The sequence below is a fragment of the Schistosoma haematobium genome, chromosome ZW (genome assembly GCF_000699445.3).
Source record: "Schistosoma haematobium chromosome ZW, whole genome shotgun sequence".
NCBI classification, from domain to species: domain Eukaryota; kingdom Metazoa; phylum Platyhelminthes; class Trematoda; order Strigeidida; family Schistosomatidae; genus Schistosoma; species Schistosoma haematobium.
The window spans coordinates 24,643,467-24,657,994 of NC_067195.1; the positions used below are offsets into that span (position 1 = coordinate 24,643,467).

At 29.5% G+C, this 14,528-nt stretch overlaps 1 protein-coding gene across 3 annotated transcripts in view; it reads left to right on the plus strand.

The window, feature by feature from the left end:
- Positions 1-14,528, plus strand: part of TEAD1_1 (Transcriptional enhancer factor TEF-1) — a 72,859-nt gene that overhangs the window by 41,673 nt on the left and 16,658 nt on the right. For 2 of the 3 annotated variants that reach the window (XM_051210787.1, XM_051210786.1), the window contains exons 9-12: positions 3,875-4,096; positions 10,486-10,538; positions 11,945-12,026; positions 14,032-14,184. In XM_051210787.1, the coding sequence (XP_051070807.1) occupies positions 3,875-4,096; positions 10,486-10,538; positions 11,945-12,026; positions 14,032-14,184 (510 nt within the window). Of the gene's footprint in view, positions 1-2,530; positions 4,097-9,278; positions 9,441-10,485; positions 10,539-11,944; positions 12,027-14,031; positions 14,185-14,528 lie in introns of those variants that run through there. The other variant, XM_051210788.1, reaches the window with a different exon arrangement.

The window sequence follows — 14,528 nt, forward strand, 5'->3', positions numbered from 1 at the left end:
TTGGTTGGCTCATCTGGCTGACAAAAAGAAGTACTATTTTCCCACCTACGATTCAACCTACGAAATGTGCTTGCATTCAGTGTATTCACGTGTTCATTTACATATATATTTCTCTATATATAAATGTTTCTTACAAAATGGACTAAGTGAAATAATAAAATAACTAGGGAAACATTATACAATTACGTTTAGATTTATCTGAAAAAGAAATTACAGCTGTGTGCCAGTATAATTCATGTAACTGTATCTCGGCGTTTTTACTCCGTTTGCATGTGTGCCTATCCACGGATAGTTAAATTTTACGTTTTCTCTTTCCTGGTATGACTTTTATACCTATTGAACATTAGGCTAGTTTAGAACCTAAAATTTGTTTAGACATATATATATATATATATATATATATATATATATATATATATATACGCCATCCATATAAGCCTAGTCACAAAATAACACACAGTTTATGTGTATATGAATGACTATCCCAGTTACCAATCCGTGAATCTATCCAGCAAACTACCTGATCGATTTACTACAACAACTTCTACTGGCCTGAATATAAAATTGTTCCCATTATTAATAGTAAAAGTAATGATCATCACGATGTTAATTGTGTTGAAGGATAAAATTAACTTAGATTTGATTACATTTGATTACATGTCAAGCTAATATAATCATTTTAACCCATATCATGATGAATCTCTAAACGTTGGTGAAGTTAGAGTTCTGAGAGTTTACATAATAATGATAATCATGTTCAACTCAAACTTAATAACCGTTTGTCTAATACACTTATTCATTAATTATCAACTGGTAAAATACTTTTCACTTTTTTGTCTTTGTCTGTCATAGTTTATTTGTTAAAAGCGGTTGACTTTTATGAGAGTTTGGAGATATTCTAAATACTTTAACACTTTATTTAGTGACCACCATGTCTATACTAAAGTATAGCTGTAGATATGCCGTTTTAAATAGTTTTAAAGCAGATTTCAATAAAAAGTTCTAGTAATATAGTTAAAATTCTATTTCTAGTAGCCTCTATTAATGACAATGGAGAAATAAGTTCAGTTTTACCTTAGGTCCTTTGAAACAACCAAAACCTTTTGATTAAGTTTTCTACCTTTTCTATTTTCATTATCACAACAATTATTCATTTTAAGAGTAAAAGACATGCTATTCTGATGAAACGGCAAATCAAAACACTAAATTGTCTGAGTTTATTAGTGAAATCAAAACTAATCGGGGAATCATTAAATTTAATTGTCTGTATATTTACTTATTTATTGATTAGTAGATGTGTTTTTAATACGTTTTTTTTAAATACGATTATCTTTGACCTGGGTGCACATGTCGGCGTGAGCACATGATATTAGTTCACGGGTTATCACAAATATAGACCAAATTATGACGTAACATTTCTCTCTTTTTTTCAGAGAATGGTATGCTACATCCATTGACTTTGTATATATAAATAAAAAATAAAAACAAATTCCTGATTGCTTATTTCTTCCTATTTTTCAAACTTAAGTGACTGTTATATTTAGTTGCTTTTGAAAATAAACGACGCCATATGAGCTTATGAATATACTTTGCTTATAACAAACTGTGCGCGTATATATATATATATATATAACATTGAAATGTGGAGAAAATTTTCATCGAAACGATGTGAGTGAATCTGTTATCTTATACATTCAATAACTTTGAATAAATTCTAAACCATCGTCGAAGACCTGGAAGCACTGGATGGCCATTTCGTCCCAGTGTGGGGCTCCTTGGTAGAGACTTTTCACAATCCCGCACGCAGGACTTGAACTATGGACCTTCATCTTCATTTGAACGCTTAACCTCTATAACAGTGGGTCGGTATCCAACATTGTTAATGTTTAACTTCAATCAATCCACAATATTGCTCGATCATCTATTATCTTCAGTGAGCGACTGTCCCACACCCAACACAGTTGAACTCCACTGATTACGACTTCTCAGTAGAACTCCGAGAATTACTTCTTGGAACTAGTCACCAGTGAACAAATAATAATTATCAGTATGAAGTTGTGGAGATTGTTGAACATTTATTGAGATCATGAAACGATCAATGTTAGACCATCAAGTCCTGCGTGTGGGACCGTGGATTTAGACGAAACGGCCGTTCAGTGCTTCTAAATTTTCAGTGGTGGTTTAACATTGATTGATAAATGATCTCAATCAAAACTGAATAAGCTTCCAGGTGGTTAACTATATGTGTGGATTAGTTGTAATACGAATTATTAAGCGAATATATTCTGATTTTTAATCCTTAATTGGTAAAACACAGAATAAAATGTACATACCATGCTCTCTTGTTAATAATACAATTAAATTTATCAGATTCATTTACACCAGTTCAAAGGAATTTTCTTTCACAATTCAATACCTTGAAAGAAATTTTATATTTTAATAAAAAGTAGTGGAAGTCCATTATCTGATGTATATATATATATATATATATATATATATATATATATATATATATATGATTAGCGCTGTGTTATTTTCCTTTTTCAGAACAAGCCTTTTCTGGTAAATGTTAGGTGAATTAACTTCAACCTTTCATAAAATTCATACGCATAAATAGGTGATGGTGATTCACAGTGAGGACACGTCTGGCATCCTGACAATCCAAGTATTGTAAAAACTCATAAGTGTAGGCCTGTATGAGTGAAAATGGGATTCAATATTTGTCAATTTCTTTATGTATAAGGCATAATCTAATACACTTATTTATCATCTGTAAATAATTTGTGATTATTGTATTCAAACCAATATATATTGAAAAGCCATATATTCATCTGGTTATCTAATCAACTAGCAAGTTGTTTGTTGTAGTTCACAAATTACACCTTAAGTTAACTGTGAAAATGATTAAGTAAATTTTATTAGGAGAACAGTTGGAGGGTTCATGTACAGCTTATAATGTGTTTTGCTAATGACACTTCTATATGAATAATGATAAAAATGAATATACATCTTATTATGCGCCAGGTATTGATGACAAACCCGAATATTAATGTATTAAATATAACCAACCATTAGTAAATTTGGACTTACATGAATATTTTTGTAATATGCAGCAATCTTAAAGCACACAGTTTTTTAGACATAAAAACTTTGTCGTAAAATACTAAAGGAAGAAAAAGTGCTTATTATGCTAAGCAAACACTATTTCTTTCTTGATGGCTAAATTATTGCACTAAATTCAGAACTACATGTTTTATTATTTTTCATATAATAACTTCTTTGTTTTCATGAGCAACGGTGCATGTCATTGAATGTATGCACAGAATTTCATCTTCCATCATTTTCAGATGGTTGGTTGCAAAGTTTTATGGTTTCTTTTAAAAAAGCCTTTAAAACTAAACAAATTTCTACTTAGCATATTATTTTTAGGATATTGAGACTGCAAACATGGAATTTCAAAACATAATTATTGTACTCCTTTGTAAACAAAAACTGTGAGAAGTTGCTTTTCATGAATTCACTGACACAAGAAACTTGGTCAATACAATTTCACATATTCATAATTTCTCGATGTGGTCATGTAATTAGTAATAGAATCAGGAGTACATCATAACAATAACATTTTACTGACTACAGATTATTACAGCTTTATTATCTCAAAAACCCTTCAGTTCTACTACGTTATATATATTCACAAGATTGATTTCTATAGCATATTTTTATCCACTCACCACATCTACAAAAGATCCTGTGTTGTATGTGATAATTTAATAGTTTTCTTATACAGAATTTTAGGATAAAGCCCATGACTATCATTACGTTCTTTTCAGGAATAGCTAATTAAATGTCTTCTTTGTCCTTGATTTTACGACAGGGAACTCATACACATGATTTTCATCTAACTACAACCCCAAAATCGACGACGGTTGTACACAATTTTGTTCACATTGGACCCATTTTAAACGAGCAATTATACACTGACCTAAATTTGGAGCAAGTGGATGCAAGTCAAATCTGGGATAAATTTCCTGAAGACAGCCTAAAAGAACTTATGGAACATGGACCTATGAATACATTTTTTTTGGTTAAATTCTGGGTATGTTTTGACTGTAAAACATTTGTTCTGTAAAAGGTCAGGGGCTTATTATTTTATCTTAAAACGAAATGTAGAGAACTATAAATAAAAATTATGGTTATGTGATGGTCTGCTTGAGTTTGCATTGATATAACCAAAACAAGGCACTAGTCCGTGATAAATATATTATTTATTTATAACAATCTACCCAATGCTCAATTATCAAATCAAACCTTGGTAATGATACATACTAGTTCGTGAGTTCATTGACGATTCAACTGAGCTATTTTAATAGGTGTAGACCAGCTGGTTGAGGCCTGTGTGATTATCGTATTAGTGATTAGAAACTTTGAATGACATGGCTCAAAATTATTTGGAATGGCACAGGTGCATTTACTTTTCATCTTCCCCCAGATTCTTAGCCGCTGAATTGCTCATAATGTTTTTATTTCACCAATTTATATTTTTCCGAAGTGAATGTTCGATGGATAATATTTTCTATTACAATTAATAATGTTACTACCTCTACTACTCTGAGATTTCTCTTAATAAATTCATTTCCGTATGCTAATGAGATATGGTTACTTGAATCAATGTACATAAGCACATAGTTCTACGTTGCGTTTGACTGACTGATGAAATCACCAGCCAAACAATTAGTAAGGAATTTTGCATTTTTATTTTTATCCAGTCACATGCAAGTTGAGTTTGTTTTTAATCTTCATGTTTTTCACTTCAAACTGAATGAATGCCAATATAGGGGAAATTTGTCTAACTTTATTTTATAGTTTGTGTACAGAGTTACTTTATACAAAACTCTGGATTATAGTTTTGTGTTCGTTGACATTCAGTTAATTGAATTTTTAATAGCGTCGATATATCGAAGAATTAATTTATGGTTACTTTAAGTTAAATGTCTATATCAAAGAAACCTAAGTGTATAGAATCTTGAAATCCATTCTAAATTATTCGACACCACATAAATCAAACTAAATGATAGGTTTTATGGCTTTGTCTTTATATCGGAGATTTTAACTGAATACCTGAAACAAGTACTGACAATTTGACTATTACGATTGTTGAATTTTAGCAATTACCTTATTAAAGCATGTGATCCAATCGATGTATGTCCGTTAGACACCAAATGATTTCTGATTTAATGCTTATAAAAATGAAGGGATTATTTATTGATAAATAATATATTCTATTACTACTGAATTATTTTTTTTTAAGAAAAGCCATCTGAGAACTCATACTACTTCTATAGTGTTTTTCATATGGAAACTTATGCTTTCCCTCATTTCGATTTATTCTATAACAATCATCAGTCATCCATAATTACTGTTCTAAGCTTGTAGGCTATTTCCATGTTAGTCGAGATGTTTTAGAGTTTAAGGATTGTCTAGTAAACTATTGTTTCAGTTTTAATTATGAGCACAGTAAAAAATACAATTTCGGGAAATTGTATTTTTTAGGGCTTTGTATATTGATATTTATGAAAACAGGTTATAGGTTAGTATTAAACGTCTTCAATAAAAGCTATACTTATTGATTGTGCATACTCACTAAAACTATTTGGACATGTATCAAATTCTGTGTAATATACATGGAGAGGTCTGTTAACAATTGACAGTTACTTTGACAATTTATTATAGGATTATACAATATTATTGTCAAGGTCAATTAGCACTTAGGGTTCAAGATTGAACAAAGATTAAGTTTAAGGTAACAAATGTTATAAGTATTGTATTTTGTTAACTAAACTAAAAGTAGTTCATAATTACATAATGGAGATAATGGAGATATTTCTTATTATTTAAAGTGGTTACTGATTTATGTCAGTTTTCAGAGAATTATAATAGCTGGGAGTATCTTGTGCTCATGTTCTGATGAGCTTAATAACTTCTTTGTTTGTTTCTAGTCTATGCATTGAATATCACTGTAACAATTAGATGAGTTTAGTAATAAACTTTCACATATGACGTAAATATATATGTCATATTTTATACACATCGATGTAAATCTAAAACGACAGTTTAAATAATTACTTAGTTTATGTTTTATTTGAAAGTGATTATCTACAATTTTAAGTCAGATGTTTTGGTGGAATGTTTTGTTTATTTCGAAGACAATTTTTATCACTAGCTGATGTCAACTGGAGAACTACTGAAAATTAATAGAAATTAAATAGTTGTTTCCTCCTTTCGGTTTGGCGTTTTCACAATACCTAATCATGTTGAACCAGTTTCAAAGTTCTATCGCTCAAGCTATCGTGGAAGAGGATTTCTGTCTTTGTCGTTTAATGCCTCCTTGTTTTTGATATTATTCTAGTAGACTTCAGATCAAACCATTTCAACATGGAAACATGTTCAGTGAGAAAGTAATATTCAATAGTTACTACGATTGGCTTAAAATGGTTTCTAAAAATATGTTAGTTATAAATGATGATGATGGTGGTGATGAAATGTTAATGTTTAACAATCATTCAGTAAAAATTATAAAATAGTAAATAAACAAATTAACTAATTGATTAATTACATAAAGTACGCAAAAAAACATGAGAACTAAAATAATGGATGAATTCATTCCTTTCTTTGTAATGAATTGATAGATGGATAGAAAGGTTGATCATGTATAAAATTATACACATAATTTGAACTTTCAAATATCCTACTTCATATTATTATTAATATGAAAATAATTTTAACACACAAAAAAGCGATGACCAGTGAAGAAAAATCTTTTCATGCTGTGTGCTACTGATTATTTTAATGCTTTCTATATATTAGTTTATTTGTATAAATAATTTCACGAGAGTAGTTCTAGACAAATAAATAAAATATGATAGAAGAGGACCTAATTTATTTTTTAAAAAAATTCTAAAAACTTAATAATTTCTTTAAATTGAGAATTTTGAATCTGATTACTTTCGATACTCAGTAGGTGATTAAGAATTAAAAATAATACCAATGTTATTCATAGAAACTTTTGAATAGAGTGTTGTGATTAGCTTAGAAGGATTTTATTTAATCTGATTCACCGCAAAGTACGAACCGATCAAATTTCTGTCTCCATCTGTTTAGCTCTTTCAAATGAATAAAGTTAACTGAAATTCCAGTCGGTTTTTGTGACTTGAATCAATGCTCATGATCTTAGTATAAAAGAAGCATGCTGTTCATAGAAATTTTATATTACTTTAATCTAACTAGGGAACATTGCTGTAAAAAACTAGTTATCTTCGATTAATCATGTTAATCAGTGTTCAGTACTGTGTTGTATAGACCCTGCTTATAGTTAAGGAAATTCATAAACAAAATTTATGCGAATGTGTAATTTCTAATGTTAAACTGTGATCCTTCAATCTATTTTGAGTGAATTTCATTCTTCTTTTCATCTGTTTTAGTTAGATTAAAAATATTTTATCACAAACTATTTTGGATAGACTATTACCTGGTTTATTTTACCTAAACACTTCACGCATGTAGTTTCATGTTGAAATGTATTTACTTTTCAGAAGAAATTTTCAATACAATTTTTTGTATTGTTTTCACTTTTTTTCGCTTGTTTACTAATGTATAACGCCTTAAAATCATGTTAAATTCATAAATTTTCAGTTAGCCAGTTTGTTTTTTGTTACTTCGATTTTCATAATTTTGCTAACAGCCGCTTTATTTTGACTGTTTGAGGTTAGTAAACAAAAATAGAGATAAATATTATTAAAAAAACAATTACATTTTGGATTTCTTAAGGCTTTTGTTTAATAAAACTCCTTTGTACATAAATGAAATGAACACACCTTAACGGATACAAACAATGATCCAGTGTGTATTTTAGCTGAAATGAAACAAGATTTACTTTAACAATATCACAAAAATAAACATATAATGAAATAGATACCTTAATCAGGAAGCTATTAGCAAATTATACCAGTGATTTTTGACTTTCTTGCATGTTTGAAGAAGTTGAGATATCTATACATGTTAAATAGTAATTTAGTTTACTTATTTTTGACCATTTAAAACGAGTTTTGAAAACTCTAGATTTTAGTTCAGTAGTTCTGGATGTGACTGAAGAGTGACTTAATGATGATGTATTTTTAGTAGAGACTATCATGGGAAATCTAGGTTTAGTTTTCATCCTACTTGCAACTGGTCATTTAAATATACGCATTTACGTCCACTCGCTTTATATTGTTGTAAATTATCGAAACCGTTATCTCCATACAAATTCAGGATATGCCATGAAAACTGTCTGTGGAGCTCATGTGCCAACAGAAACTGATCATTTCAGTCCTGAATATAGGAAGCAAGAACAGCCAAACCTTTATGAAGAAAATCATCTATGAAGTGTTTTCAAAGTTCACAATCATTAGTATAAAAATAATAAGAATGAAATGAAAATTAGCTTATATTTTCTATAATCGGACATAAGTCAAAGTGTAGTATGTAAAGCTGAAAAATTGCGAATTAACGTCTACAGATAGTATTTGTATTTACAATGTATGTGATTCAATAGAAATTTCATCTTGGTTTATTTTTTTACACAAAGCTTTCAATAGTGTGTGTTATACTTGGGAGCCATTAATGGTTTATCCATTAAATCCGTATTTTCTGATCAAGTCATATCATATATCATTACAGTGATGTTGAAAAATTGAGTGGTAAATATCAATGACCAAAGCCTAATAATCGGCGTTTGTCTTCAAATTATGTAATGAAAGATAATCAAACAGTATAGTACAATCCCAAATGTCTCTGACTAATTTCAACGACACAAAACGTTTACTTTTTAATTTTTTATTCGTTGAGGTTATTGAAGTGCCCAGTACGCACATATAATTAAAACCACGCACTTATTATCATGGATCATTTTTAAATAATTAATGGGATACAAGTTCTCACCCCATTTGATCGATTTTGATTCACACAGTCCCACGGTATCACATACTGTCATACAAATTCTGTTAAGCAGAGCCAATTGCAATAACCTTCAACAGGTCGTTGATTAACATTGTAAACAACAGCATAGATCCGATTTCTTTTATGTTAGTTGAGATTTTCAGTGTTATTTTTAATTCATACTTTTCATGCTTAGTATTTACTGGTTTTTTAGGATTAATTTACCTGATTAGTTTTCACTATCACTGACACTATTATTTTGAATAATTTGACTTTCATCTTGTTGATTGTCTTGCATAATTCAGTTCATGAAACTGAGATGGGAGTTTGAAGTAAACGAACGTTTCAGAGGAATAAGACAAAATCATGTCGCAACTACCCAAACTAAATAATGTCATACTTTTGTATCCGACCATACTTAAATTTAGGTGATTTGTCAATGATGAAAGGTCTGACGAAAGAGAAAAGTAACTACATTCTACAAACCTTTTTTCACTGTCAATAAATGTGGAGGGAATCAAATATATTTATATGTGTATATTTATACTTCACTAAATTTTATTTACACTTTTTCAATGGTATTTGTAAATGTTGTTTACCATTCTTCTTCAAGCATAATCTTTCAGACCAGAAATTTCTGTTGTCTACTATTTGATTTGGAATTTCAACATCTCATGTAGTGATTTTCATCAGCAGAGTAAAAATAAACAACAAACAATATAAAACAAACTTAATAACATCGTGTTTATTGTATATGTCTTTCATAAAGGTGATTTATAATAGAATTTGCCAATCTATATTAAATATAGCTATTGACAAAACAATATAATACATAAGTATACTTTATTTTTATGTTGTTCAATGTTCTCAATACAGTTGTTTTTTTGTTCAAATTAGTATTGTCAATGCATCATAGTGTGTTGTTAAATTTTATTTACTAAACCATGTTATAATAGTAGTTGGTTGAATTGATGATAATTTATTGATTCAACTGTTTACGAATTGCACCTATAAGCTCTACTTGTTTCTATAGTATTTCAAAGTATGTTTTGTCGTACAAGGTATAAGAAGTTAGTCAATGTCTTTTGTGTTGTTTTTATCAAAGAAATCTTTATTTGTTGTTGTCGTGGAGACATTACTTACTTTATTAATGTTTATTTACTGTAATTTTTCTATGTTGTTTTCACCAAAATGATTTAGATTTTCTTATTGAAATCTGAAAAAATACTAATATTTCATGTTAGTTCACAGTTAATGAATGTAATACATTTTTGTTGTCATGATGAAGGATCTATAATTTGCTCATTAAGCAGTGTATTATATGGTGAGCTTAGACAAACAGAACAATTATTGTTGTTGTACCTATGTGTTTGTGTAAATGTGATACATTGTGCACCATCTTACGATTTTCTTCCTTATTGTTATTATTATGGTTGTGTATTTCATAATGTTAATGTGATTTTTCTCTCTATTTCATGCAATGTTTGTTCGTCCGATCGTTACTGGATATAGGCTGATGTTAATGTGATGGTTGAACCAGATGCCACATTCGCTGTGTCAGCTATGTGAGTTTATATTATTGATGAGCATATTTATTGAGATTACTGTTGTTAGTAGTCTCTTTATCAGTTACCTTTGTTTTAAAATGATCCATGCTATTGTTCTCTGTTTAAAAACATAGTTTGCACACCAGGAAGTTTGCCTATTTCAGAGCGGAAGGAATATTTAATTGATGACAATGGATTGATTCATAAAAATCACATAAGGTCTGTTTAAAAGTCTGCAAAATATGTAACTCAAATATATTTTGTAGTAGTTTAATCTATTCGTTACAATATTTCAATCCATAATAGTTAAGCTTGTACAACGTAATCAATAATGTAATGACTCACTAATTATGTTCCATTGGTAATAGAGATTTATACTTTTCAAGTTTCAATACAAATATGTTCAAAAACAACTGATTGGTCTATTGAAAGGGATTTACTTGTTTATTCCTAATTACTTCATCACCATTATTAATCAAGATGATTAGTCAGAGATGATTATATTGAACAATTTTAAGTAATTTTATATTGATAGATCATACACAATTTGCTTGAATCGCTAGTACTTAAGAGTGTACATCTAAGAACTATTATATAACTTAATAAATATGAGATTTTCTTTCGAAATTTCATACTTAACTAAAACTCATGGCAACAGATCATACTGAGACTTATACTGTTGTACTTCTTTTAAATTTATATACGTAAGACAAGAAAATATTTAACATATTTACCTGATATATAAAGTGGGGTTTCATGGATTAACTAGAAGGGTAGAGCTTTACCTTCGACTGGAAACCTTAATTGATGTGTAAAATTTTCAAAGGTTATGGAAAAGATAATTCATGTGTTCACTGCTTTGCACCGGGATGTATATTAGAATGCTTTTAGTAGGTTCATGGATTCACATTATTGTTAAGCCCTTTACTAGGACGAAATAATCCTTACAGTAGGCTCGTAGTGGAGATGGATAATAAACAGACTGTTGTATAATGGTAACAGATTTTGCGTGGAATTCAGCAACAATGCATAATTTAAAATATAAAGAAAAATAATAGAAGCAGAAGAATGCATTACAATTAATAAGGGATTAAAATAATCCAGTTAACATAATAAACACACAATGTCACTTTGTACTAACTAGTTAGAGTAACTTTAGAAGTTTCTATTTTTATATAAACCATATAAAAGAGATATAGTAAAAAGTCACGTTGACTAGTTTCATCTACAGCTTTGTTATTCAGGAATATAATTTTAACATCCTACTATCCAAGTAACCAAAACTACATCTTACAGTATTTTAAAATCACTTAAAACACAGAAGAATTACAGCTGGATAACTTCAGGAAGGAGTATTTCTATTGAATGTCAATGTACAAATTCTTGTTAGATGATATCCTCTTATTTGCTTCCTTTTTTATTAGTTTCGAGGGTACGGAAGACGTTCCAATTAACTTATCAACTAAAGTTTGCTCATTTGGCAAAGAAGTATTAGAAAAAATAGAGGTATGAAAATCATGGTTTTCCTTCTCTTTATATTATAGTGTTATGTTATATTGTAAATATTACTACAATTTCCTTCATAACGTGTCATTATTAGAAACATTGATTGATTAGATAGTTACACAGTATTCAAGCTTACCAATTTTTGTAACTAGTTAGTACTTAATAAGAAGAAATCCAACTTCATTTTGTTTATTATCATTACTAGCATTTTTTTCTCCGAGAAAACAATGACGATAAAATGTGATGAATTACTTTAAGTAATTAATTTGAAGAATAAATATTTAGTTATTCTCATATCATTTTTTTATAAATGTTTTCAGTAAACTGATAACGTCTCTGTGTTTACTACTAGTAAAATTAAAAACTAATAATCATACTAATTGTGTGTATGTATTTACACAGATAAGCGTACGAGCCGGCTCATTGCTTACTAGTGTAAATCGTTAATATGTTTGAGTGAATGTGTGTGTGTGTTTACCATTAACTCAGCGTGATGATATAGACGGGTACGAATTCATCTAATGAATCATTTAAAAACAAACCAGAAACGTTAATTATTAGATACATTTTAAGCACGATAATAAAAATTGTTTTGACGTTTTGTTATGAGCATATTTAATATTGTAATCAATTTCAGTACAGGCTATTATTCTCATACACAGAATAAAACTGTATTTTTTTAAATGGTGAATGAGTGCATGTTTAAGTACGTAAAAGACTTTAGAGAGAATTCATATTAGACGACGTGCCTTTGGATATCACCAAACCTAGTGTAAATCATCATACTAACGGCAAGTGTTCACATTCACCTATAATAATTTAAAGCTTTAATGAATTTAAAAGTAGATTTTAATATGTTGTGAAAACAGATGAAAACGGAATGAATTATTGTCGGATAGATTAAATATGGCTCATGTAATAAATTGAATAACTATAAACCATGGAGTGTTAAAGACGCGTTTTATCATAGTTTAAAACTCTTCAGAAGCCTTCACAAACCACGAAACGCGGGACCTAATTCAGAACATTTAGATCTCGCTGATAGAGAATACAGACTATGAAATGAAGCAACTGTGTATTGCTATTTGTTTTCCAATAGTTCTTTGGTTGATATCAATTTTTAACGAGTGCTATCTCCGAATAAATGTACTCATCAAGGGCACTGATCGCTGAATATAATTCAGATAATTAATGGTATTGAAAGTGACAACCCAGGAATTCGATAACCGATGTCTGAGTCACTATGTCGAGATTCACTCAGCATTAATTTTCAGGTTACTATATTATCAGTTGACTATGATCACTGTGTACATTTACTGTTCATTTGTCGATACTGCTGTAATGGTTTGCAAACGACCGCTAATACATTATCAATCTTTAGAAAATTGTGAACTTTATAGTCAATATCTGTATACTTGAAATTTTATGAAATGATCAAGGTAAAATGCAGCTAGTTTTCAGGTCATGTACTACTGAGTATTTTGAGTTATTTACCGAATATATTAATTTATAAAGACGTTCCATAGGGTAACATGTCCCAATAATAAAGTCTTGTCGTTGAATAGGTCAAATATTTAAACAAACGCATATCCCAATATTAATCTACACATTTTGCATCCTATTAAGTATAAATAGCAACTCGTGCTTTAAATGATAAATTCACTGTACATGCATTGCAATATGATTAGTTGCTGAAAATGCCACTGACTCAGATTGTGTATTTCGCTATTATTTAGTTGCGGTGATACTCCCCAACTGTATTTTTGGCATCAGTCTTTAGTAAAGTAACGTACGATGAGTCTGTAAGATTTTAGGATAAAAAAATTTACATTGGTATGTTTAAATTCGTTATTTGGCTTGTATTTAATCAGTTCATGCCAGAATATATGATTAATATTTTATCAAATAACATCATTAAAAACGTAATATCATGCATAATGGAAGACACCTGTTCAATGTTTCATTTTATTATTCAATATTTTGTTGTTCCTGCTGTAAAATCAAGGATGAACAACCTAGACCCGAAAATGGACGTTTTGTATATCGGTTTTTGCGTAGTCCTATGTGTGATTATATGAAGAAATTTATTGGGAAGCTATTACAATTGCCACAGCGAGAATTAATGAATTCCGTTTTGGAGAACTTCACAATCTTGCACGTGAGTATTTGTAGTGATTTTATTTTGAATAATTACCATAAATAATTTTGTAGTGCAAAGACGAGATTTATATTTCACGGCAAAATATTTTCTAAGTTATCAACTTATAGACATTTCAATGCTTATTGAAAATTTGTGGAATACATTGTTACTTATGAAGTCTGGATCAGAAATACCTAAATAGAAGTCAGCTTTTTCAACAATCAGTCGGTTGAACAATTAATATTTTCCAGATAAGTGGCTTTTATGATATTTCATCACGGAATAACAGTATTCGATGAAATATCTTAAACGTTCCTATTCAGTTCTCTCTGGTTTTTTAACGATTCGCCCGGCGATTTCAA